This window comes from Puntigrus tetrazona, unplaced genomic scaffold, assembly GCF_018831695.1.
Source record: "Puntigrus tetrazona isolate hp1 unplaced genomic scaffold, ASM1883169v1 S000000148, whole genome shotgun sequence".
NCBI classification, from domain to species: Eukaryota; Metazoa; Chordata; class Actinopteri; order Cypriniformes; family Cyprinidae; genus Puntigrus; species Puntigrus tetrazona.
The window spans coordinates 2730156-2755082 of NW_025047824.1; the positions used below are offsets into that span (position 1 = coordinate 2730156).

Genomic DNA, 24927 nt, shown 5'->3' on the forward strand with positions numbered 1-24927 from the left:
CTGTCATGCAGTTGTTGTGCAGTAGGTAGCAGTACGTTCGTTTAAGTGGGTTTGGCAACCGACATTAAACGTAAAAAGAGGCTCAAATGTTCACGCTCAGCTGCCGTTAAAACCAAAATGCGCATGCATGGGGCACAACAACCGGTGAGGTCCGCGCTAGCATGTCACACATCATTTATCATTTATCATTCATCACTTTATTTGCCGTTGCTGTCATGGTACGTCAAAGTGGGTTGTGCTTTGCTTCGGGTTTGGACGATAGACCGGCTTTCTGACACTGCAGGCTTTATGCTTGGCTGCAATATTTCTGCTTATTGTTCACGTAACATACAATAAGTTCGCATCAGAAGTCCAAAACGAATAATTGTCAAATGAGAACAATCGCATCGATTTGCACAGGTTATAAAAAAATGCAATGATCGAGTGATTCTTTTACGTGTTTTAGGTCTTTTTTATGGTATATACATAAATAACCAAATATAAACTACATCAACCATGTCATTGTGAATCATTTTTAATCAGACTGCCGAGAGTTAAAATGATTTTCTGGATTAAAAATGCAAAATAACTGCTTTTTTTTTTTTCTTTTTTGAATTGCAGTGATGACAGACGGTGTTATGTTTCCATATTTAAATGAAAAATAGGCTGCAGTATGCAGAGAACTCTGTGCAGCTTGAAATCTACTGTGTTCTTCGCGGCCGAATCATGTTTGGTTTTACAGGTTTATTTGGCACATTCATGTTCGTGTTCCTCACAGTTCCCCTGTGACCTTATTGGTCGGCTGAGCTAATGAATTTTCTGCCCGGCCAATCATCAGGCCCCTATCAGTCCAAAAACACCTGGTGTTCCTCATATCAGGCACACTGGATATCTGGATACAGAGGTCTTTTTTAGCCCCTGGTGAAAGGTGCCCTTTCACAGTGATCCTGGATTAGTCTGCCTGCCCAGAGCTCAACCAGAGCAATTATGACTTTGTCGGAAAGTATTAAAAAGGCAAATGCCTTTTTTATTAGCAGTGGCTGCAAAAACGAGGAAGCTGCTCGTTTATTACGGACCGTTTTTTTTTTTCCCGTATCATTTTTTATATTTGGATATTAAATCTGTGTGGTTCGGCCTTAGAGGGTCTCAGTTACTGAAAACAACAAACACATCTCATTACCTTATGGAGTTATTTATTCACATGGAACCAGTTGGTCTCTTAAGTCATTATCTTCACGGGATGTTTTTAGAAAAGAATATTAGCCAAGTGAGAAAATAGCATTGGATTTTGGTAACACCTTCTGTGGTGCCTGTGCATGAAATGCATTATAAATTTAGGGGATATTGTTGTCCATATCTCAAAGTCTACTCTAGATCTACATTACATCTTTCAGGTATGCAGCAAATGTTTACGAATAAAAAATAAATATGCGTATATGGCTTAAGAAATGTGTTTAAATGTTTGGGGTTGGTATTATTGTTTGTTTTATGAATATTTATATGCATTTATATATTTATATATTTAATGTTTTTGAAAGAAGTCTCTAATACTCACCAAGGCTGCATAATATAATACAGTATAAATGGTAATATTGTAAGACAAAAAAAAAAACAATATATATAATTATTATTTTTTTTTTTTTTGTTTTTTTTTTATATGTGATTTAAAATGTAAATTTAATACTTCCTTGCTGAATTAAATAATATGTTTTTTACCCCTAATATCAAATGAAATAAAATTTTTTTTAAAAATAATACAAATATTGACATTACTGAATCACAGTAATATTAATTGCATCTTTATATGGTACTAATACTTTAAGTAGTTACGAGTGTTTGAACATAGTAAATTATTTAGCTTCAACCAAGTCTTCAACCAAATTATTATATATGAAAGTATTGTGAAAACAGTTGTAATACAATATATATCATGAGTGCATTTTATACTGTACGTACATGCTTTTTTGATGGCTTTGTGAATTTTCTGACAAATTCCGATATTCTTCATTCCTCCAGCTTCATTCGAGCGTTGACAGAGGGGACGGACGAACCAAATACATATTAAAAGGTGAGGGGGCCGGTTCGGTGTTCGTTATTGACAGCAGAACTGGGAACATCCACGTCACCAAACCCCTAGACCGTGAGGAAAAGGACCAGTACCGCCTTATCGCCACGGCAACAGACCGACAGACCGGCCGAGCCCTGGAGCCTTCATCCCAGTTCATCATCCGTGTGCAAGACATCAACGACAACCCGCCTGTGTTCCAGGGCGGCCCGTACAGCGCCACCGTCCCCGAGATGGCCAACATCGGTACTGCGCCCGGCTGCACGCACGCAAATGCCCTCTGACTGCTGTCAGCTGTGTGTGGAAAAGGGTCACATGCTTGTTGAACCTTGAGTTTGTCAAAAATATCTCCTATTTCGTCTCTCTCTCTCTTTCCCTAGGCACATCGGTTATTCAAGTGACAGCCACAGATGCTGATGACCCAACGTATGGGAATAGTGCCAAACTTGTGTATTCAGTGATTCAAGGCCAGCAGTACTTCACTGTGGACCCGCAGTCAGGTGTGCGTTCGCTTTTATTCTTTACGATTAGCAATGCAATGTTTTTTCATTTTTAAGGGGTGATGAAATGCTGAATTTTATATTATATCTCTCAAGGTTAGTTTATAATGGGCCAATTTTACCAACAGTTTGCATCAACTCTTTTGACATTAAATGCATAGTGTAATATTGATAGCTGGTAGCTGAAATAGGTACCTTCTGTTGTTTCTCCCAATTCTCCTGCGATAGGAACGAGTGCATCAGACAATGAAAGGCGACAAGCCTTATGCTGATGGTACACTGGGCAATTTTTGAGCAGTTTTGCCAGGCAACTTCTTTTGAGCAATGTTTCTTGAGCACTTTCCAATTGAGAATGGGTAACAAATTTCTGCCTGGATAATTTAGATCAATCGTTGGCCCGGCGTCTCGCCCATTGACGGCAACATTGCTTAGAAAGTTGCCTCGTGTATCACCAGCCTTACACTGTCAGTTGACGAGCTGATTTATCCATCTTTTCCATTCCAGTGTGCTACTTTTCCATTGTTTTTCTGTTGCTAAACAGACGTGCATTCACGCACATGAGCATGCATTTATAAGACACTGTGTCAAGTTAAACGTTTTTGCACGTTTTCGTTTAGAGTTGGCATTTTATTTAACTGCAACATGATGGAGGAGGCATAAAAAGACGTGTTCTGTGTAAATGGTCCTATACGCTGTGTTTTCCACCAACGGGCAACCCAGGGTGTCAAAATGCTATTGGGCGGAAACACACAGGCCAAAACATTCAGATACAGGACGCTTTTTATCAGAAAAACAATGTGAACTGAGCATTAAATAGCTGCAAATATCTAATGCTATTTTTAGTACTGTCAAAAAATGTCATATAGCACCCTTGCCAAAAGCTACTTTATTAAAGAAATGCAGTGAAACGTCGATGATGAAAAGACGTGGACAGGGTTATTTTTGCTGCCAAGAATGCTCAGTAATTTCTTAGCCTCATGTCATTACAGACCCGTAAGACCTTTGTTAAACTTCAGAACACAAATTAAGGTATTTTTAATGAAATCTGAGAGCTGCGATGTTGTTTTTTGCACCAAAACAGGTCCAATGTTTGGAAGAAATGATCGTTTTCTACCTTTTATTTTCAGTTTCTCTGAGAAATAAAACAGTTTCGAGGGGTGTTACCTCTTGCAGAAACAGAAGCAAACACCCACCGCTGTGATTGGCCGTCTTCATAAAACGCGCTTTAATACTCGAAATGGCAAGCGCTCTGATAGAGCCTTATATATTTGAGCCCAAGGCAGAAGAAACCGAACAATGCAATACAGCCACAACGATTGCAACCCTCTGTCTCAGCGTGGTAATTGCTTTTGCATGCTTAATTTTCGGTATTTTGGTTTAAAAGTACTATTATTACTTGTCGTTTTACAAAAGATGCTGCCTGTGCGTGGGCATGTGCTGATTGCATTAGCGACACTCGAACAGTGATGCATTTGGTGTCTTTATAGTGTTAAATTCTGCCTTTGACGTTTATTACAAACACTGTAAAATGAAAACTAAATATGCTTACCTGCATTGTCACTAAGAACAAAACAGCCGGCTGTAAAGTGCGAAGAACAAGCTCATTCTTTATATGTAATAAAAATAAACGAATGCTCGGGTCTTTAGGAAAGCAATGACTGAAAAACGAAAAAAGAGTTTGGTCTTACCATCTTTATACAGCATCAGTACAGTCAAGGTTTGTGATTTAAAGGACAGACATGAGCCTGATTTCAATTTTGGGTCGAAAAGAATAATATTTTTTGAGTTTTGAGTTCTGTAACCTCTTAAATATGTAAGTTTGAAGAACATTGGTTCTCCGTTTCATGTACCCCCTTTAAGTAAAATTTCTTTGAGAGGTTTGTTGGGCGGTGGTCCAGCAGAATCATTAGACACATGCACTCAGCTCATAGCGTATCTGTAATGTTTGTAATGAGTATAATGAATAATGTTTGAAAAAAGAACTCATAACAGATCAGTCTTGTTGCTGCAGAAACCGGTACTGTCATCAAAGCGGTCATCGAAACGGTCAAGTGAATTTATCACGATCATTAACCTGAAAGCATATCGCTGTCACTCTAAGACAGTTGAAAGGAATTCAGCTTCCTGTTTCCTGAAAAGGTTTATTTTTGTTCCTTAAATACGTTCTGATCACACTTATCTTGACTGTATTCTCTTGCTTTTACACTTCAATACTATTAATTATATTCTATTTATTACATTATTTTTACTCTGTATTATTTTCTACATTCTATATGACAAGCAAGTGGAAGTTACTGAGATAACTGAAGTCTGCAATATTTTATTATTTCATTTTTCATGAATATTGACCAGATTCTGTTCAGAGACTTCAGCACAAAAAAAACGATCCATTTGAAATATTATTAATTCATTTATTTTACATTTTATTCCATTTAAAATGTTCCTTTCTTTACAAACAATGTGCTTTATATGCTAACATGTATTTATTTGAAGCGCTTGATGAGATACTTTATGCCTTCATATAAATAGAACGCATTATTTTGATCAAAAGATGCTAGGAAAAACGTTAACGTTACGAAAGATTTCTATTTCAAATAAACTTTCTATTCATCAAATAACACTGAAAATTCAGTTTTGCAATTGCAGGAATAAATCACATATCAATTTTTACAAATGACGTATATATATAATATTTCACAATATCGCTTTTTTTATATATATTTTCTTTTTTTGACTAAATGAATACAGCCTTAGCACAACAATAACATTAAAAATTGATTAAAAACAAAAGGATAAGCAAAACTTACCGAACAACCTTCATCCTTGTCCCCAAACACTTTCGCTGTAAAACGATGACATAGGCAAAATATTTTTGATTGGTTTGTGTTTTTTCAGCACATTCTGACTCATGCTTTCAAGACTAATATGTCATTTTTGCAAATTCATCTATGTTCCCTAGCTAGATAAAATTATCTTGGTCACAAATCAGCAGGATCAGCAACAGCGGTGTAGAATAACGTAAGTTTTCAAGGCATATGTACAATAAATGTACAATATTCACAGGAATGTAAGAACAAGTGACAGCTCCATCTACTGTAATATCTGTCTGACCCATCAGTATCTGTATTCTGCTGAAGTTTCTGCGAATGAAACTCAGGGCAGGACAGCAGTGTGAGGTGTAGGATGTTCAATGCGATTCCTTTTAATTCACTCCAGTTTTATCTAATTACCTTACTGGCATGAAAGTTGCTCAGTATTGCCAAAGCAAAGTGATGTTTGCTCTGTGTGATCTGTTCCTGTCTCTTTCTCTCTCGGCAGGTATCGTGCGCACAGCGGTCCCTGATATGGACAGAGAAGCACAGGCGCAGTACCAGGTGGTGCTCCAGGCAAGAGACATGGGTGGCCATCAAGGGGGTCTGACAGGGACCACCACTCTCACTGTGCACCTCAGTGACGTCAATGACAACCCGCCCCGCTTCACTCAAAGTGAGTCACACATCAAAAACCCTGCCTACTCTAGTCTACTGCTCTTTCGGTTGAATGAATTCTAATGTCATTTATTACACTTCTAATCTCTTCTAGTCTAGTCTATGAGCTTTGTTCTATACTAGCTAGTCTAGTCTAGTCCAGGTTACTCTTTTCATTTCTAGTCTAGCTACTCTATGAAGGTTAATATTCTATTCTATTCTCTATTTAATTTGATTGTATTAGTCTAGTCTATGAGCTTTGTTCTATTCTAACTAGTCTAGTCTAGTCCAGGTTACTCTTTTCCTTTCTAGTCTAATCTAGCTACTCTATGAAGGTTAATATTCTATTCTATTCTATTCTATTCTATTCTATATTTAATTTGATTGTATTAGTCTAGTCTATGAGCTTTGTTCTATTCTAACTAGTCTAGTCTAGTCTAGTCCAGGTTACTCTTTTTATTTCTAGTCTGGTCTAGCTAATCTATGAAGAATAATCTTCTATTCTATTCTCTATTTATTTTGATTGTATTAGTGTAGTCTAGTCTAGTCTATGGGCTTTGTTCTATTCTAGCTAATCTAGTCCAGGTTACTCTTTTCATTTCTAGTGTAGTCTAGCTACTATTCTATTCTATTCTATTCTATTCTATTCTCTATTTAATTTGATTGTATTAGTCTAGTCTAGTTTACTGAGCATTGTTTTATTCCGGTTATCTAATCCGGGCAGATTTAGTATAGTTCAGTTTAGTGTACTCTATTGTACTAAATTTTACCATTCAATTATATCATATACTTTTCTATTATGCTGTATTTTTCTATTGTGTTATGTACTTATCTGTGAATGATGATATCTAATCTAATCTACTCCACTTTTCTATCCTATTCTATTCTAGTCATATATAGTCCACTATTCTATTCTGCTTTATTTTATCTAGTTGTGCTATTCTGTTGTATTCTATGCTATGAAAGACCATATGTAATCTGGTCTATATAATATGAATGGGTTTATTCTATTAAGGATAATTCTATTACGTATAATTTCAATTCTATTCTATGAAGGATAATATCTATTCTATTCTATTCTATTCTATTCTATTCTATTCTAGTGTTCACTGTTCTGCTCCCATCTGTTTTAGTATAGTCTACTCTAGTCTATTTATTCAGTTGTATCATCTTATTTAATTAGGCCTACTTTGACCTCTTCCATTTTACTATACTGCACTGTTTTATTGTATTATTAAAATTATTTCTAGTATTCCTGTTTTGTTCTAATCTGGTCTGTTCTAGTCTAGTCTGCTCTGTCTGTTCCAGTACAGTCTATTTCATCTTAACGTTTATCTATTCTAGTTTAGTACACCACACTTGTTATCTTCAAGTCCGTTGATCATTTTTAGATAAAATCTGCGTAAAAACACGAATAACATAAATATTAGATTAACAAAAAAATACTGAACTATAGCTAACTGAAATAAAATGAAAGTACTAAAATTGCTAAAAACTAAAGCTAAAATATAAATCTATTTTTGCTAAATACAAATATAAAAAAACAAACCAACAAACAAAAAACAACTGAAAAGCATATAACAAAATGACTTAAACTAGAATTAATATGAAGGCTCATTCAAAGCGTTTTAATAATTATTATAATAGTATGCAAATAATATAAAGTCTTTCTAGCCTACTCTGTTATGAACTGGTCTACTCATATTCCGCTCTTGTCTAGTGTTCACTGTTCTGTTTCAGTCTTAGTGTAGTCTAGTCTCATTTATTTTCCATGAGCTCTCTTTCAGAGCATATAAACTCTGAATTCAATAGCTATTTTGTTGCAAAGATCAAAGAGTCTCAGTGTGGGCTCTTTATATCCCCGTCAGCATACACGCTGTCCATTAGTTGCTCTAATGACACGCAGTGCACTGTTTGCTAACATCACAAGTGCTGTTTCCACGTCCCCGGTCAGACAAACCAGCAGGAAAAGAAGAGATGTGGGCTTTCAGGTTTGTGTGTGACATGATGTAACCTTTTGAAATGGATTCATGCTTTATTTCTCTTCTACTTTAAATCACTCTGTCCTATTTTCCTGACTGCACTTCTGTCCACTTGTTAGCCGCAGCGAGCTTATTACACTCATTCTGTTCATGCTGCGGATGCCATCTTATTGCAGTAATTGATTGACAGCTCAAAGACGTGAGCGGTGGTTCGGAGACTGTGGGCGTGATGTCAGAAGATGGCACACGAGGGACCGACTCGCGTCTGCTGTATTATATTCTGTGTGATTGGGACGCGATCTTATCAGTCGTACACTAGAGAGTCGTGACGTACACAATTACTTAGCTGCATAAATTCAATCGCCAGTTTGAACTGTTCGAAATGGATTATTTCCCTAGAAATGTTTAATAACGTTAGCTGAATATTACGCCGTATCATATTTGTTGTGCTTCAATTATAGATTCGAATCTCTGAAAGGTGTTTTATTCTAGACTGGTTTTATTTTAGTATACCAGCGTCGCCAAAAAAATGAGCATTTAAGTCCACCAGAACACAATTTTTTGAATTTTGGGCTAGTTTTGAGCAGCAATTGGATGGGTTTTGCTGTGAAAACATGGCAACCCTGTAGTCTGAACATCTAAGCCGGTCTGATCTAGTTTAATCCAGTCCAGTGCGGCTTTTTAAATTATTGTTAAATAAAAACTAAAACTGTTATTCAAAAACTTGTAGTAAAACGGGTACAAAATATGAAAATAAAGCGCATATAAAATTAAGTAAAAAAGAAACATTAGATTAAATATTTATATGAAAATTTTAAATTTTAGAAATTTTAAAATTATTGAATTAGAAAAAAGTTCATCTTGTCTAGTCCATACTTAAGTCATACTTACAAATAAATAAATATATATAACATAGATGTACAATATTTAAGCAAAATGATTGTGTGTATGTATACTCAGATATATCTTGTTTCTATGTTCTACATATTTTCTTTTTTTATTAATATTGCACGCTTCCTTCTTAAACATCAGTAACCACTTGTGATAGTTGTGTTTGAGTCGCTCAGAAAAGAAAAATCAATAAGACATCTCAAGTGCAGAGCATGCTGGGAAACCAAAGGACAGAGACAAAATCATAAGTGAAAGTATGCAATCTTTTGAACAGGATTAATAAATGGTAGAACGGATTAATTCATGAAACATTTTGTCATGTTTTTCACTGTGACTGCTGATTCATACCTCATCCCTCACATTAGCCCCACAGGTTAGCGATTAAGCAAGCGGCAGCTTGACAGTGAAAACGGCTTAAAACCCAGTGAAGTGGTGAATTTGCTTCATCTAACCAGCTGATTGAGTCTCTATCATTTCTGTGCATTTTTAAAACCATTAAATTACTGGGTAGTTTAATTCACTGACCCCTGGTCACCCAGGCCCTTTTTTCCCCTCATTTAAAAAAGTTTGTGATGCAAGTAATAAAGTTTTAATGTGCCAAATATCAAGTAAAAATCATAAAGTAATAACTTCATTAAAACCCATTCCCGCTCAACCAATATCAAATATTAAAATATTAAAACAGGGCATGACACACTTGGTCGTGCTTAAAAATTAGCCTAAAAGCAGTTTCAAATGGCTAATTAAAAACTGGGTAATGGAAAAGGAGCCAGAGCATTAAATTGAAATATTTTTCTCTTTTTTCTTGATTTTAATTAAAAGTAGCAACATGGGTCACTCCAGATGTATTTATTTTGGTATTCTGGTTCAGTTTTCGGGGTTCCCCTAGCACTTCCTGTATAGCAGGACACGCTTCTGTCACCATTCTCTTACTGAGTTTCTATTCTGATCCTCTAAAATAGAGTCAGACAGTCTTTCTTGCTTATACTTTTGTGCGATGATAAGTGATATGCTTATCACTAAATAGATAACTAGCCTAAAACTACAATAGGCATTACTGACATAATTACTGATTCAGAATTATTCAAACCAGTAAATAGTTACTGTTCATTAAAAGAATCAGATGATGAGAGTCATTTGTTTGGGGCTTCATCTGATTCACAAACAAAACAACTGGTTTGTTGAGTTCTAAGCTTTGCATGTTATTTTATGTACAAGTTTTTAATTTGACTGACTTGATTTGTCTGAAGGTGGCTTTTTATTTTATCGACTGCAAGGCGAAAGCACTACACGAGTGACAGGTTTAAGTTCAGACGTATGCAAATAAAACAAACTAGATATTCACCTTCAAAATAATTTTTCATGATGCCTATTGATATGTCAAATTACCCTTATTTGTGAAAATGCAGAGAAAATGCACCTAATTGTGATTCATTTGCTAAATGAATTTGCATTTCATGTAATAAATTCAATTAAATGTGATTGTTTGACGGCTCTAGTTTTTACGAGACACTCGCTCTCTAATTGCTGTTTTAGACATCGCAGAGAGGGAGAGTCAGTTATAATGTCACACAGTGATATATAATGGCACAAGGGATAGAGAGCACACTAGAATGCTATTTCTGGCACATACAGTATGGCATAAATTTATGATATTCTGGATTCAACCGATGTGCTCATTTGCACATTTAAGAGCCACACGATCACACGAATGCTGGTTCCAATACGACCTGTGTGTTCATTTTCCGATCTCGTTTTTCTTCTTTCTCTCTCTTCCTCCCCTGTCCTATATAATCAAAAAGGCAAAAAAGACCTATAAATAATATATTGGGGAGAAACATTAGATAAAATGTTTTAACTTTAAAAAAATTATGCTGTAGAACATATTTAATTAATCTCTTAAGGTAACACATTAAGTTAACACGATATCTCTGACTGCTAATAATGTATGAGAAATAATGAAGGCGCATGCTAATGCGGTGTTAACCAAGCGAAATGCTGAAATAATACCTTCCAGAATCCCTGCCACCTGTTCTTTGACACACATTTAACTGACCTGCGCTAACTGTTGTGTGGGATCAATAGAAGAAGAAATACTAGTGCACGGAAATATTGAGCAGCGACTGGTTAATAATGGTAATGATAAATAAATAAGCTTCTTGAACAACAAATCAGCATATTGGAATGATTTCTAAAGTTTCACGTGAAACAAAATGTTGTATATATATATAATATTTAAATATATTCAATTTATAAAATATATATTCAATAAGAAATGTTACATTTGAAAAATATTTCAGAGTATTGCCGTTTTTACTGCATATGGGATCAAATAAACACAGGTTTGGTGAGAATAAGTGGCTTATTTTAAAAACATTACAAAAACTTAATTTTACTGTATTGTGCATAGTAAGGCCAGTTGGAAAAACATACAGATTTTTGCATCTTTAAAGGGTTACTTCACCCCAAAATGAACATTTGGTCATTAACCACTACCTTCCGCGTCATTCCGAACCCGCAAAAGCTTATTTGGTCTTCTAAACACAATTGAAGATATTTTGGATGAAAACCAGGAGGCTGTCCACTGTGACTTCCGGGGCCCTGATCGGGTCTCACCGGTGCTTCCTGTGGGTTTTTTTGGCCTCACCTCGTCTAGAGAGGGTCAGTGGATCACAAAGTTAACAGACAACACCAGCGTTAAGATAGCGGCGAGTGTTTGAAATCAATTCCGTTTGAAATCCGACGGGAATGATGACCATCATACAAGGCAGAGTCTATGTTTTGCGTATGTCATAAAAATATAGAAATGATCATTCTTTCTAAACGCGATGTATAGCTAGGCTATGTGGCAGTACTTTTGCCAATAGAAGAGCTCATATATCACTTTCTTATGTATATCCTTATCACCAAAAATGTCACTCACGCCCTTCTGGTTCTCACATCCATCCCAGAATAAACTGACTTATTTTAAATGTAAAATTCTGGACATGTAGCCTCTTAGATTAGGAAGCCGCCTGAATTGTGTAGCGATAGGCCAGGAACCGAAAAAGCCTGCTTTACAGCGATTGTGTACGTTGATCCTCTTCAGCGATTCAGCGCTCTGCAGGATCTATCAGTGATCACAGACTGAACAAACAAGTCCCTGAGCATCTTAACCTTACATCCTGCGTATCTCTCAGGACGCCGCGCTTTATTTCCAGGTCCTGTCGGTGCGTTAAGGACGCCGTGTCCTGGTGGCGGATTGAGTCCCGACTCTCAACAGGGCCGATCCACAGCGATGCAAATAGCGTCGCCGAGTCTTTCAAACAAGCCTCGCGCCCGCTGACCCGTGATCCGTGGCTGCTTTCATTCTCGGCGCAGCTCTCTCAGAGCGCTAAAAACCTCTCCGCTGCACATTTGAAGGAAAGATATGAAAGTGTGGTTTGCTATCACGGGCGTAGGGAGCATCTGCGTGTACGTGTGTATGAAATATTTGATGATTTTTATGAAGATAAGACGGTTGCTGTATGTGCTGCGTGTGTGTGTGTGATATCAAAGTTTGAGGTGAGTGTGAGTGACTGTGGATTTGATAAGGCTTATGGGTTTCTGTCAGTCCGTATCTGTCGGCTTTAATAAATGCGCGTGTGAGTGAGTAAACAAAGCCCGGAGCTGTTCGCACCGATTGAGTCACCTCTGAGCAAGAGAGGTCCGGTGAGTCGGTGTGGGACTGAGCCTGGGACTCGTAACTCGGCATGGCCCTCCGAGTTAGACAAGCCAGCTCATTTGGGCGATATAAATCATCATCCAGAACTGCTCAGACTCCACCGAGCTTCTGCAAAACACCTGCAAAAAAAAGAAAAAACAACAAATGTGGAAGAAACCGGTCTAAAAGAGCGGCGGAAAAAATTTGAGTCGAGTGCATATAAACCACACGCTGATAAAAAGGCACAGACGCCAACAAACTGTTTTCCTGTCTTGTTTGTGAGCGATTCCCGGGTTTTTGAATGCTGAAGTTTCTGAAGTTTACAGAAAAGATTAGAATGCCCCGTGTTTGTTGGAATTGCCGGGTTTGGTTCCGGAGCGCCACTCGCTTGCTTGTTTTCCGCCTCGTTAGTCAGAAACAAGAAACAGGCAGCATTGTTTGCACCAACAAAGATATAGAGAAGACTTTTTTTCTCCTCCTGGGGACCCCGTGAAATCGAAATTGAAGTTTTAGTGTGTGTTTGTTAGCTTTTAGATTTGCGTACACTCTTAAAAATAATGGCTTGAGGAGAGGTTTTCACGGCAATAATTTCGGCTTCCCCCAAAGAACATTTCAGCGAACGGTTCTTAAAAAGGAATAGTTCAAACAAAATTAACTTTTTACTCACCTTTAGGCCATTCAAGATGTAGATGTGTTTGTATATTTGTTGAAACAGAGTTGAAATAACGCAGCAATACATCACTTGCTCACCAACGGATGCTCTGCACCGGATGGGTGCCGTCAGAGTCTAAATCAGCTGGTAAAGCTAAATCAATAATCCAAAAATTAATCCACACCGCTCCAATCCATCAATTAACATCTTGTGAAGTGAAAAATTGCGTGTTTGTAAAATGCGAATCTATCGTTAAGACGTCTTGACTTTAAAAACAGTCGCTTCTGGTCGAAATGCATAATTTATAATCATGCTTCCTCTGATGTCCTCTCAGATCCAAGAACTGTTTTCGTTATATTTACAGTGCTTGATTATTTCTCTCCTGATTCAGACAGGAGAGGCAACTTTTCCCCTGGAGAAAGCAATATTACGGATATATTGGACTTTTTATTAAGCCAGAAGCAATGGATTGAAGTAAAAAAAAATGTCTTGATGGATTGTTTCAGCTTTTTCGCTTTTGATGGATTATAGTCATGTGGACTCGTGTGTTATTCTGACGGCACCCATTCACTGCAAGGGATGAAATATTAATTTATATTTTTCCAGTTCTCTTTTAATAATCTAAAGACACTTTTCTTCCACTGTAAAAAAGCTCTTTGTGGAGCCATTGATGCCAATAAAGACTTTTTATTTTATAGTAAACTTTTAAAAGAAGTGTTTAAAATGTTCTTTTTATTTCTATCCTGCGAATATGTGATAGCAAATCCTAGTTTGGCCTTTTATCTTTAACCTTGCCATATGTGGGAGCGTTTCCACAGCTTCAGACACTTTAATGTTACATTTTATGAAAATTAACTTTTTTGCTGCTGTTGTAAACTTTGACATGAAGGTCAAGACGCAAAGACGCATTCATCGCTTATTTGTTGCTGCTTTATAAATGCGTAGATATTGTTTTGCCCTCATCCCAGACAAGATTTAATAATCTAAACAAAGAGGATCATGGGACGACGAAGACTGGAGTAATGACGTTAATAAATTACACATATTCACGCATACGTATTCAAATAGTAAACGGTTATTTTAAATGATAATATTTCACACAAATTACTGATTGCACTGTAAATCGTGAAATATTATTGCGTTTCATCTAGTGATGTGCCCTACAAAGCACACTCAAACGGTAAAAGAGTATTTAAAACTGCTGCAGGGACCCGTAGCTAATGATTAGTGATATTTATTCCAAACACAACAACGATTGTTTAACGGCGATCGCTAGGAAGATCGACTCTCATAGGCCCTCGGAGAAGGACTAGAGTATTGTAGTGCGTATCGTAATTATGAAGTAGATTATGTTGCTGATGAATCTGGTGACTATTATCACCGTGCCAGGGATAATGATAATCTGTGTTGCGTCTCTTTCAGAGGGCTTCGGCCCGTCTGTAGAGTGCCACGGCTCCCATCAGCCCTCCCTACAGATCCTCTCTTCAAAATCCACGCGATTAATATTTCATTTAAAGTTCAGAGCTTTCTGCATCAGTACGCAGCAAAATCACAGCTGAAAAATACAGCTCGGAGACACACAATACATCTTCCACCCTCTCCCTCCCTCCCTCCTACATGAATACACACTCACACTCTGCCTCTTTTTCCCTTTCGTTTCCCGGCTCTCCTGCTGCCGTTTCCTCTTTTGTTCTTTCTATCTCTCCCCTAATCTCTCCTCATCCCTTTCTCCTCCTCTGAATTATACACAGTGTTAATACACTGTGCAAAGAAGCCATATTGTATTCCCACAGTGTGTTTCTGTGATCATCTTCTCTTGGCTGCACTCAGCTTTAATGAATGTTAGGAGTTATTAGCTGGCACAAACTGCCTCTGGTGAATCACACTGTCTCAGCCTTTGTTGTTTGCGTGATTCATTTTCTGTTCTGGAGCAAATTTGGCTCTTAAAAGAAGCAAGGAATCATCAGTGTCCTGCTTTATATTTCTATCACACTCTCTGTTTGGATCTTTCTTATTCTGTCTCTCTGACATCCTCTTTCTTTAGTGTTTTTGCAGCAAATACTGATGCTCCTCAGACATCTATCTATCCATCCTTCCGTCTGACTCAATTTATCCATTTGTCTGTTTTGTGTATCTATCTATCTATCTATCTGACTCTGTTTATCCATTTGTGTGTTCATCCGTCCATCCATCCATCTATCATCCATCCTTCCGTCTGATTGTATCTATCTATCTATCTATCTATCTATCTATCTATCTATCTATCTGACTGTTTATCCATTTGTGTGTTCATCTGTCCATCCATCCATCATCCATTCTTCCGTCTGATTCTGTCCACCATTTGTGTGTTCATCCGTCTATCTATCTATCTATCTATCTATCTATCTATCTATCTATCTATCTATCTATCTATCTATCTATCTATCTATCTATCTATCTATCTATCTATCTGTCTCTGTTTATCCATTTGTGTCCATCCGTCCATGCATCTATCATCCATCCTTCCATCTGATTATGTTTATCCATTTATGTGTTCATCCGTCTATCTATCTATCTATCTATCTATCTATCTATCTATCTATCTATCTATCTATCTATCTATCTATCTATCTATCTGACTGTTTATCCATTTGTGTGTTCATCTGTCCATCCATCCATCATCCATTCTTCCGTCTGATTCTGTTTATCCATTTGTGTGTTCATCCGTCTATCTATCTATCTATCTATCTATCTATCTATCTATCTATCTATCTATCTATCTGATTCTGTTTATTCATTTGTGTGTTCATCCATCCATCCATCCATCCATCCATCCATTATTAGTGTTTCTGTAGCAAATATTGTAGTGACATTCTGTTTATAAAACTTTAGAAATTCTATCTATCATTCTGTTTATCTTTTCATTCTTCCATCTGACCATCATATCGTATCCATCGTAATAAATAGATTTTTATATATAATAAATATATTTAAAATTAGTCACTTAGTACCTGTCTTGTTTGTGGTACAAACGTGAATGATTCCTCAAATCCCATGCTTTGTTTTAGGACAGTTGGGCTGTTACTTTTGAAGGCATTAAAACGTGCTTTACAGTTGATACAACGTATGAACAAAAAAATCATAGACTTACATTGCAGCAGATGGGCCAGAATATCACTCTTTCGGCTTGATCCAGTAAGCAACCACCCAAAACACCTTAGAAACCGCATAAAAGTTAACCGAGAACCACTCAGAACTCTTTAGCAAAACACATTTGTTTTTGTTTTGGTGATTGATCATGGTATAAGATCTGATGCATGTCTCTCGTGTGAGATGAGAAACACTTTTCATTCTCTTATGGAACGCAGTAGATTGCCTGCGTTATTTGCTGTCTCTAATTAGGTTTAAACAGACTGAGGCAGGTTTTCTCTTTTTAGAGTTTTATTTTTGGCCCGCGATATAGCTGCCGCACACAAAGACAGAAGAGCCAGTTATTAAACTGTCTTATAACTGCATAAAAACTGTCTATGAGAACAAAAGGCAAGACGTGGCTTCCTTTGCGGTGTTTGTTTGTTTCAAGTCTAGTTTAGGATGGAGGTCAGACTGATTCGAGATGGCTTTAGGGGGTTCGTATGAATGCCTCACGCATGTAATGAGATTAATGATGATATTCTAATTTTAGTGTTTTCGCCTGATTATTTTTATGCACCATCTTTGTTTCCTGCAGGTATGTGGTCATTTTCGGTCTCTGAATTGGCCATCCCCGGGGTGGAGATCGGTCGTCTGTCGGCAACAGACGCAGACCTGGGTGAAAACGCGCGGATGGATTTTATGATCGTGGACGGAGAGGCAGGGGACACCTTCAACATAACTGGATTGAACCAGGAGGCTGTGATTTTGTTAAACAAGGTGGGAGTAGAGAAATGGAAATACCTACAGTAATGTTGTTTTCTTCCATACGTTCCCAAATCAGAAGCAAATCCAATTTTATGCTGTATCTGAGTCAAAACTGTTCAGTCGTTTGTCTTAACAGTAAAAAAACACATAAGTAGTGAATAAGTGAGTGGGTTCAGACACAGCATATACTATATGAATATGCATATAAGCAGAAATAATAGGCACCTTCCAGTTTTTTTGTATTATTTGTCTATACAGACATTCTTTTATGTTGTTAAACCTAATATCGATGCTTTCATTACTATGGCAACCAATGTAGCCGCACCACATATGGATTACATTGAAGGTCTAAATGAATAAATTCGATTTCATTACTTGCAAAATGACATTAGTCTCAAAGGACGAATGCAGCAAATATGCAGCATTAGAAAAGATATAAAACTAACAACTGCATAATAGCTGATGTTATTTTAGTTGCATGTGTATGTTCCATTCTAGGTTTTTTTTATATACTTCTTTGATTTTATGTAGAATTCTTTTTAGTTTTTAATTTTATGTATTTTTAGTGATGTGTTGCTTTTAAACAGTAACCATAGCGACACATTAAGCACTCAGAACACCCTAGCAACCGCATAGCAACACCTTGGCAACACCATAATGCACTAAAAATTTCATAGAAACAACCGCATATCAACAAAAATTAACCGCATAACCATAACCGCAGCCACCTAAAAACAGCTAGAACCCCCTTACCTTTTAGTAACAGCATAATCACAAATTGAAAACACTTAAAAACAACCTAGCAACCACTTAAAAATGCCGTAGTAAACACTTAGATCAGACCAGATTAGTCTAGCAGCCACAAAGCAACACCCTGGAAATGCACTGAAAATACTCTAAAAGGACTTTTGTGAGCACAAAGCAACACCTTGGCAACCACATAGCTATGGGCTAAACAGTCTGTGCACCTTAACAACTGCATAGGAACACTTAGCAACCCTAACGTTGCATGAGGCAAATTTCTGGTGTTAGAAAACCAATAGATTGAGGTCTGGACTCTTTTGAGTGTGGCTATTGAGTAACTATGCAAAAACCTTAGTAACACCCTGACAACTACCCTGCATAGCAACACATTAAAAACACCCTAGCAACCACCCAGTAATGCCCTAGAAAACATCCAGAATACTCTAGCAACCACACAGCAACACCCTAGCAAGGCAGTGAACTAAGAATAACTAACCTAGTAACCCCATGACAACATGCCAAAAACACTTTAAAGGCTTACGGCGCTGCGTAGCAACAACCTGGGAACCACCAACAACACCTCAGCATTGTGGTAACGCACCGGCAAGCACGACTTATATTTCCCTTCAGAAGTAAAACACTTTAGGTGTATTTACATTGTATTTATTCAGAATAGCAAAAGGGCAAAGTAAAAAGCAAAGCAATAACAAAGAAAGAAGTTTCAGCAGAATGAATCGCAAATGAGTTAAATTGACTCTGAGTTCAAATGTAAATGAGGATAATCTGCAGAGCAAACGTCTGCCAGCGAACATGCATATTAGTGCCGGCGGAAAGAGAATTTAACCTGCGGCCCCCGGAGAGACCTCATCACAGCGCACACAGGCAGCCGCTATTTAAATACAAACTTTGCAGGGACTTAAACAAATGTGCATTTCAAATAAAAGGACTTTGTGTGATGGTAAGTCACATGTAACTAATTGAAAAGAAAAAAGATTCCACCTTTTAGACGAATCAAAATAAGCAAACTGGAAAATGAATCGCAAGCTATTTTCTACCCTGATAAGTGCTCATAAATACAGATATGCATGTGTCTGTGCGTGAGTGAGAGAGAGATCTTTATCCATCCATTCAGCTCAGTACTTCAATGACAGGTGTGCGTGTGTGTGTGTGTGTGTGTATGTGTGTGCGCTAGTTAAAGACACAGACAGAACAAACAGAACAAGGAGAGACGTGTATAAAAAGAAAACAGGAAAGAGAAGGTTGCGAGGAATGAGATGAGTCAGAGACATGGGGGGAGGAGGGGTAAAGAGTGAATACGAAAAGCAAATTAGACAGAGGAAGAGCACAGGGAGACTAATGCCGCTGAGTAACAAGGGAGAGAAAGCGCATGGAGATGTTGATTAACACATGGCTATAGTTCAAGTGACAGAGCTTTTCATGTGTTACTGGCACTGAGTGCTGCTGAATGCCCACAGCTCCACTGAACACCACTTCTGCAGGCCTTAAAGTACTCCATTATACACTTTACAGCATTTTTTTCCTCAAGTCCAACTGTACTATCTATCTATCTATCTATCTATCTATCTATCTATCTATCTATCTATCTATCTATCTGTATCTGTCTATATATTGATCTGTCTGTCTATCCGTCTGTCTGTCTGTCTATCTACCTGTCTGTATCTATCTACCTATCTGTATTTATCAGTCTGTCTGTCTGTCTATCTATCTATCTGTCTGTCTATATCTATCTGTCTGTCTCTATCAGTCAACCTGTGTCTATCTATCCCTCTGTATCTATCTATCTACCTATCTGTCTCTATCAGTCTGCCTGTGTCTATCTATCTGTCTGTATCTATCTATCTATCTATCTATCTATCTATATATCTATGTTTTTATCTGTCTGTCTGTCTGTCTCTCTCTAATTTTCTGTACCCATCTATCTATCCATCGATCTATCTGTCTCTGACCAACTAATATGTTTTTATTGTTATTTAGTTTTGCAGCTCTATTTTTCAAAAACTACACACACACGCAAATGCAGCTATGAATTCTTGGCAAACGCATTGCAAGCACACATTTTGAAATGCGGCAACGCATGAAATTGAGCATCAGTAGCCAGAAGCGTTCGCTACTGCACCTTTACATTCTCTGTATGTTATATAAATACGGTTGTTCATACCGTACGCGCTCATGTCACTCCCGACGCCTTCCTTAAAATCAACATGACATGAAAAAACAGACCCCGTTTGCTTTCTCGACAAGCTCATGATATCGGTGCTGTTATTTTACATCGCTTGCATCTTGTGACACTTTAATTGTGGACACCTACGGTCCTCCAATCTCATCGTGTCCAGAGTCAGAAGTGCATCCACAACCCTCGATACAGTTCTGAAGCGGTTATGGATGTTAATATTACCACATCCATGACTTTCTTCCGTCTTAATACCAGCAGAGCAAGCCCTGCAGTCGTTTAAGTTATGAAGAGCCGAAACCCAGACACATTGCTTTTTTTGACACTTTATATGGGTTTTTTTTTTTTTGTAATCTACTGAGGTGCAGAGATGAAAAAGGAGTGAACGTGGGAGTTTCAGCATCTCACTAAAATGAAAAGATATTTTAGAGCGCCTTCCTGGTGCCAAAACACAGTAAAACGAATGCTGGTGTATGCGAGTTTCAATAAAGTAATGTTTCACGAGAAAGTGTTTTTTTATCTTGAACGCCAGGCTGTGGACTATGAGAGGCGAAGCACCTACTCGCTCGCAGTGGAGGTGCAAAACCCAAACGTGGATTCGCGGTTCCTCAGACGAGGCCCGTTTAAAGACCGGGCAATGGTGCGCATCACGGTTCTGAACGCAGACGAGCCGCCGAAGTTCTCCCGTTCACGATACCGGCTGGATGTGACGGAAAACTGCCCTCCGGCGTGCGTGGTGGGAAGAGTGGCTGCTGTGGACCCGGATACAGGCCTCAGTAACAACATCAAGTAAACACTACCTATTCGCCTTTTTACCTTGTTGACTTGCTTTTATCTTGTCATTTATTGCATGTATGGATAAATCTCACAAGTATACACTGGTCACTCCAAAATCAATGCAAAAGTATTTTGTATACAGAAAAGTAGTTCTTTTACCTTTTAGGTAATGTATTATTTATTTTTCATTATTTTTTAATGTTGATGCTTAGATCCAATTTCTGTAATACTGTCATGTTTTCAATTAAAATGTATCAGCATAACATATTAAGCAAATACCACTATGTGTGAGTAGTATTTGTTCTTCAGTTACTTTTATGTGAAAGAAATTACATTTTGGAAACTTTTTAGCATGTCCTTATAATTTATTTGTGCTGTCATATACACATATATATATATATATATATATATATATATATATATATATATATATATATATATATATTATTTATATTAAACAATGTATTCATTTAAAACGCAATCTAAATAAAGAGCCGTATCTATGTTTGTTAATTTTATATATTCTGACTACAAAGGCATTAGTAAAGAGCTTGAGATAAAATATGAAACGTGTACAAAGAAGAACATAATTTAAAAGAGGATATTTTATTGTGCATTATTTCCAGTTAAGATGTAATTTTGTCAAAAATAAGGGTGTAATAATGTAATACGCATAATAAATTTAACATCCTTGCTGGATTAAATTATAGTTATTTCTTAAAAAAACCTGAACCTTCTATTTACAATAAATACTTTTTTTTTTTTTACTTCTTATTCCTTAAAGAATACTGAAATAAATTTATCACAGTGTCCAAAAATCATTTTAAATGTTTTTAAGCAGCACATCAGCATTTTAAAATGATTTCGGAAAGATAATGCCACACTAAAGAGTGTGTGTGTGTGTGTGTGTGTGTGTGTGTGTGTGTGTGTCTGTATGTGTATGTTTATGTGTATGTGTATGTGTATATATATATATATATTGGCTTGACAGGTTTTTGTGAGTTTTACCCACACAGCACATACAGTTTTTATATTATTAGTTAAAAAAAACTCCTATTGCATCATGTTTCTCTCTGCCAGAGGAAGCATGTGGGCTGCTTTCACTTAACCTGCTCCGTTTCACTTGTTCAGCTGGCTTATTGATGCACTGGATCCTTTATATCTTCTAATCTGTCTGCCCTCCTTCTTTTATTCTTGTCCATTTCTTCTCAGGTACTCAATTGATCCCGAGTCGGACCCCGAGGCGCTGTTCCGTATCGCCTCCGACAATGGCCTCATCACTACCACTGTGGAATTGGATCGGGAACAGGAGCAATGGCATAACATTACCGTCATCGCCACACAGAGAGGTACCAGAACTCCTCTGCACCGCCGCCGCTCTTAAAGGCACATTGCGTCAATTCTGAGCGCCTGACAATTTCACACAGGTAGCAGCGTGTAATCGGCCCACAGGAAGGCTATTACTTCTGTGGCGGCCGCGGACATGAAAGCTCGTGGCAGAGACAAGCGCAGACAGAAGTGGAGGAGAAAGGGATAATGCTGTAGAATGAAAAGTGGAATTGCTTTTGAGTCCGGTCCACCCCAGCTCAAGGTCGCCCGTTTGTGCTTCCCGTTGGCCTTCGTAAAACACTATCTTGCATCCTCAGAAGTCACTCTGAGTCTTTAGTGGATTTGTTCAGCTTATATTCAGTAATTACTTTCATATTAGACACACGCTCCGAGTGCGATAAGTGTGCTTCTGTTATGGCTTTATGTAATGTCATGAACATCAGATGACGTTCGGGCCACTTCTGCTCGTGATGTAACGTTATGTCCCAAAAGAGCAAAGAGCGTATGGAGAACAGTAAAGAGACAGATTGGAGTTAACTTCTGTTTCATGGTCAGTAATATTTAGCTGACCTACTTGCGGCTTAAAAGCTTTTGATTTCTAACTTTCTGTGCTTTTCATTTATATATATTTATATCCCGTCATGCTGTTTTCTGTTTCTTAGACAGCCCCAACCAAGTCACCAGAGTAGCGGTTGCCATAGAGACGCTGGACCTCAATGACAACGCCCCCGAGCTGGACCGACAATACAACCCGGCCGTTTGTGACTCTAGCGCTGCTGGACAGGTCGGTGGTCTCTGACCCTTTAAAGCCTGCAGTGGAAAGAGTCTGTGAATAATGAAATGCGGTCCGCTTTAAAAGAGGTCAAGGAGCAAGCACAATGGAACAAAACCAGACAGAAATTACTTGCGGTTTATTTTGGGAAAAATATACACTCAAAAAATGTAAATGTATAAAATGTATAAAAATGTATTAAAAAGTATCAAATAAATTAAAATAAAATAAATATACAAATTTTCAATTTAAGTAAAATAAAACAAAAAACTGCAATGTACCTCGTTTAATTTTGTCTATTGGTTAAAACAAAGAAATAATTTATGTGCAGTTTGTGTTGGGTTTAGCTGAAATAAATAAATTAATAAATAAAAATAAATAAAATTAAACAAAATTAAATAAAATAAATAGCACTGATTAATTATTTAATTGCTTGTATTATTATTATTATTATTATTGCTGTTGTTTAAAAAAGTAAAAACACTAGTGTTGAATAAACCGAATAAACCATTCTTCAAGTAATATAAATGAGATGCTTGATTCTGATTGGTCAATGGCAACTTCGCGCATTAAAATATTAAAGTAAAACAATTCAGTAAAAATTCCGCTCATGTCAATAATTGTCTTGTCAGATTGGCAAAAGCAATTTAATATAAGACACAAGTGTTCAATAAACTGGAGTAAACTATTTTTATGGAATACAATAGCATAAGAGCAGAATTCTGTATTAATATATTAAAATAAAAAAAACATGTAAAATTAAACAATTAAATATTAAATCTAAAATTCAAAAAAAAATAATTAAAATAATACCTTTTGAGTATTTGCGTATATTATTAATAATAATTATTATAATTTATTGCAAATTGGTTTGTGCGCTTAACAACACCCCACAGTAAAATTACTAATGCATGTTGTCTCTTGTCATTTTGGCGAAAGCAATTTAATAAAAGACACCGGTGTTCAATAATAAACAGTTCATCAGGAATAAACAAATCTGAAATGCTTACTTCTGATTGGTCAATAGCGGCATTCCGCAATAAAGTGTTATTGCATAATTAAACGCAGCTCCAGGCAACTGATTTCCTACAATAGCTGTCGCATATTAAAATCATTTACTTTCACGTCACGGTTGCATGTCCATTGATTATTTATGCGGCAAGTAGCCATATAAGCAGAATTATTAATACTAAATAAATCCCATCACCTGTTTCTGTTCACCCTGCCCGTGCCTCCCTCACAACAACGATCGGCCCGACCGATCTTTTTTTTCTACCCTTCTGAGCGAAAAGCGACTCCGCGCGCCACGCTGTAAAGAGATTTGCTCACCAAAGGCGTTTCAGAAAAGCGGATTTCTATAAGCGACTGATATAGTTATCGACGCAGCGCTCGGTGAGTCAGCCCCGAACACGACGTGGCGCGTCAGGCCGCTAATCCTCCATCCGTTCAACAGCAGAAAACGCTCTCATTTGCGCAAATCACCACATCGCTCTTTGTTTATTCGCTTTTCAGGTGGTGCAGGTGATTCGGGCGACGGATAAAGACCGAAGCGGCTCCAACTCTCCCATCCACTTCAGCGTTCCCGCAGAGTCCAGCGGCGCGCTCAACTTCTCCATCAGAGAGCGGGGAGGTGCGCTCGCTTCTGTCATCCATCCGTCTTTTCTTCCCCATCGGTTTTCCTCATCTCCCTCCCGGTCTCTGTCCAGACATATATCCTCCTTCATTACGCTCATCCATTTATCTTTTTTGTCACATTCTACTCCGGTGAACACGGCAAACTCCCGTCTCTGTGCTCCGGCGGTCCTTTCTTTCATTTCGCTCATTTGTCCTGTTCGCCGCTTCAAACTGCTGATTTCTAATTCGCTTTAAGAAATGGCTCACCCCAAAATTAAAATTTATTCATCATTCATGTCTGACTGAACCCACACGCTGTTATTTTTGCAGTAGAAAGTATTGAGTAAAGATGATGTTTATATATTTTATATAATTTATTTTACAATTATAATTTAGAAATGTATTA

General features: G+C 37.4%; 1 protein-coding gene across 4 annotated transcripts in view; it reads left to right on the forward strand.

The window, feature by feature from the left end:
* Positions 1–24927, forward strand: part of LOC122332704 (cadherin-11) — a 63107-nt gene that overhangs the window by 30000 nt on the left and 8180 nt on the right. For 3 of the 4 annotated variants that reach the window (XM_043230077.1, XM_043230076.1, XM_043230078.1), the window contains exons 3-10: positions 1996–2290; positions 2425–2544; positions 5863–6030; positions 16925–17106; positions 20562–20818; positions 22019–22155; positions 22798–22919; positions 24420–24537. In XM_043230077.1, coding sequence (XP_043086012.1) covers positions 1996–2290; positions 2425–2544; positions 5863–6030; positions 16925–17106; positions 20562–20818; positions 22019–22155; positions 22798–22919; positions 24420–24537 — 1399 coding nt within the window. The remainder of the gene's footprint in view (positions 1–1995; positions 2291–2424; positions 2545–5862; positions 6031–16924; positions 17107–20561; positions 20819–22018; positions 22156–22797; positions 22920–24419; positions 24538–24927) is intronic. The other variant, XM_043230079.1, reaches the window with a different exon arrangement.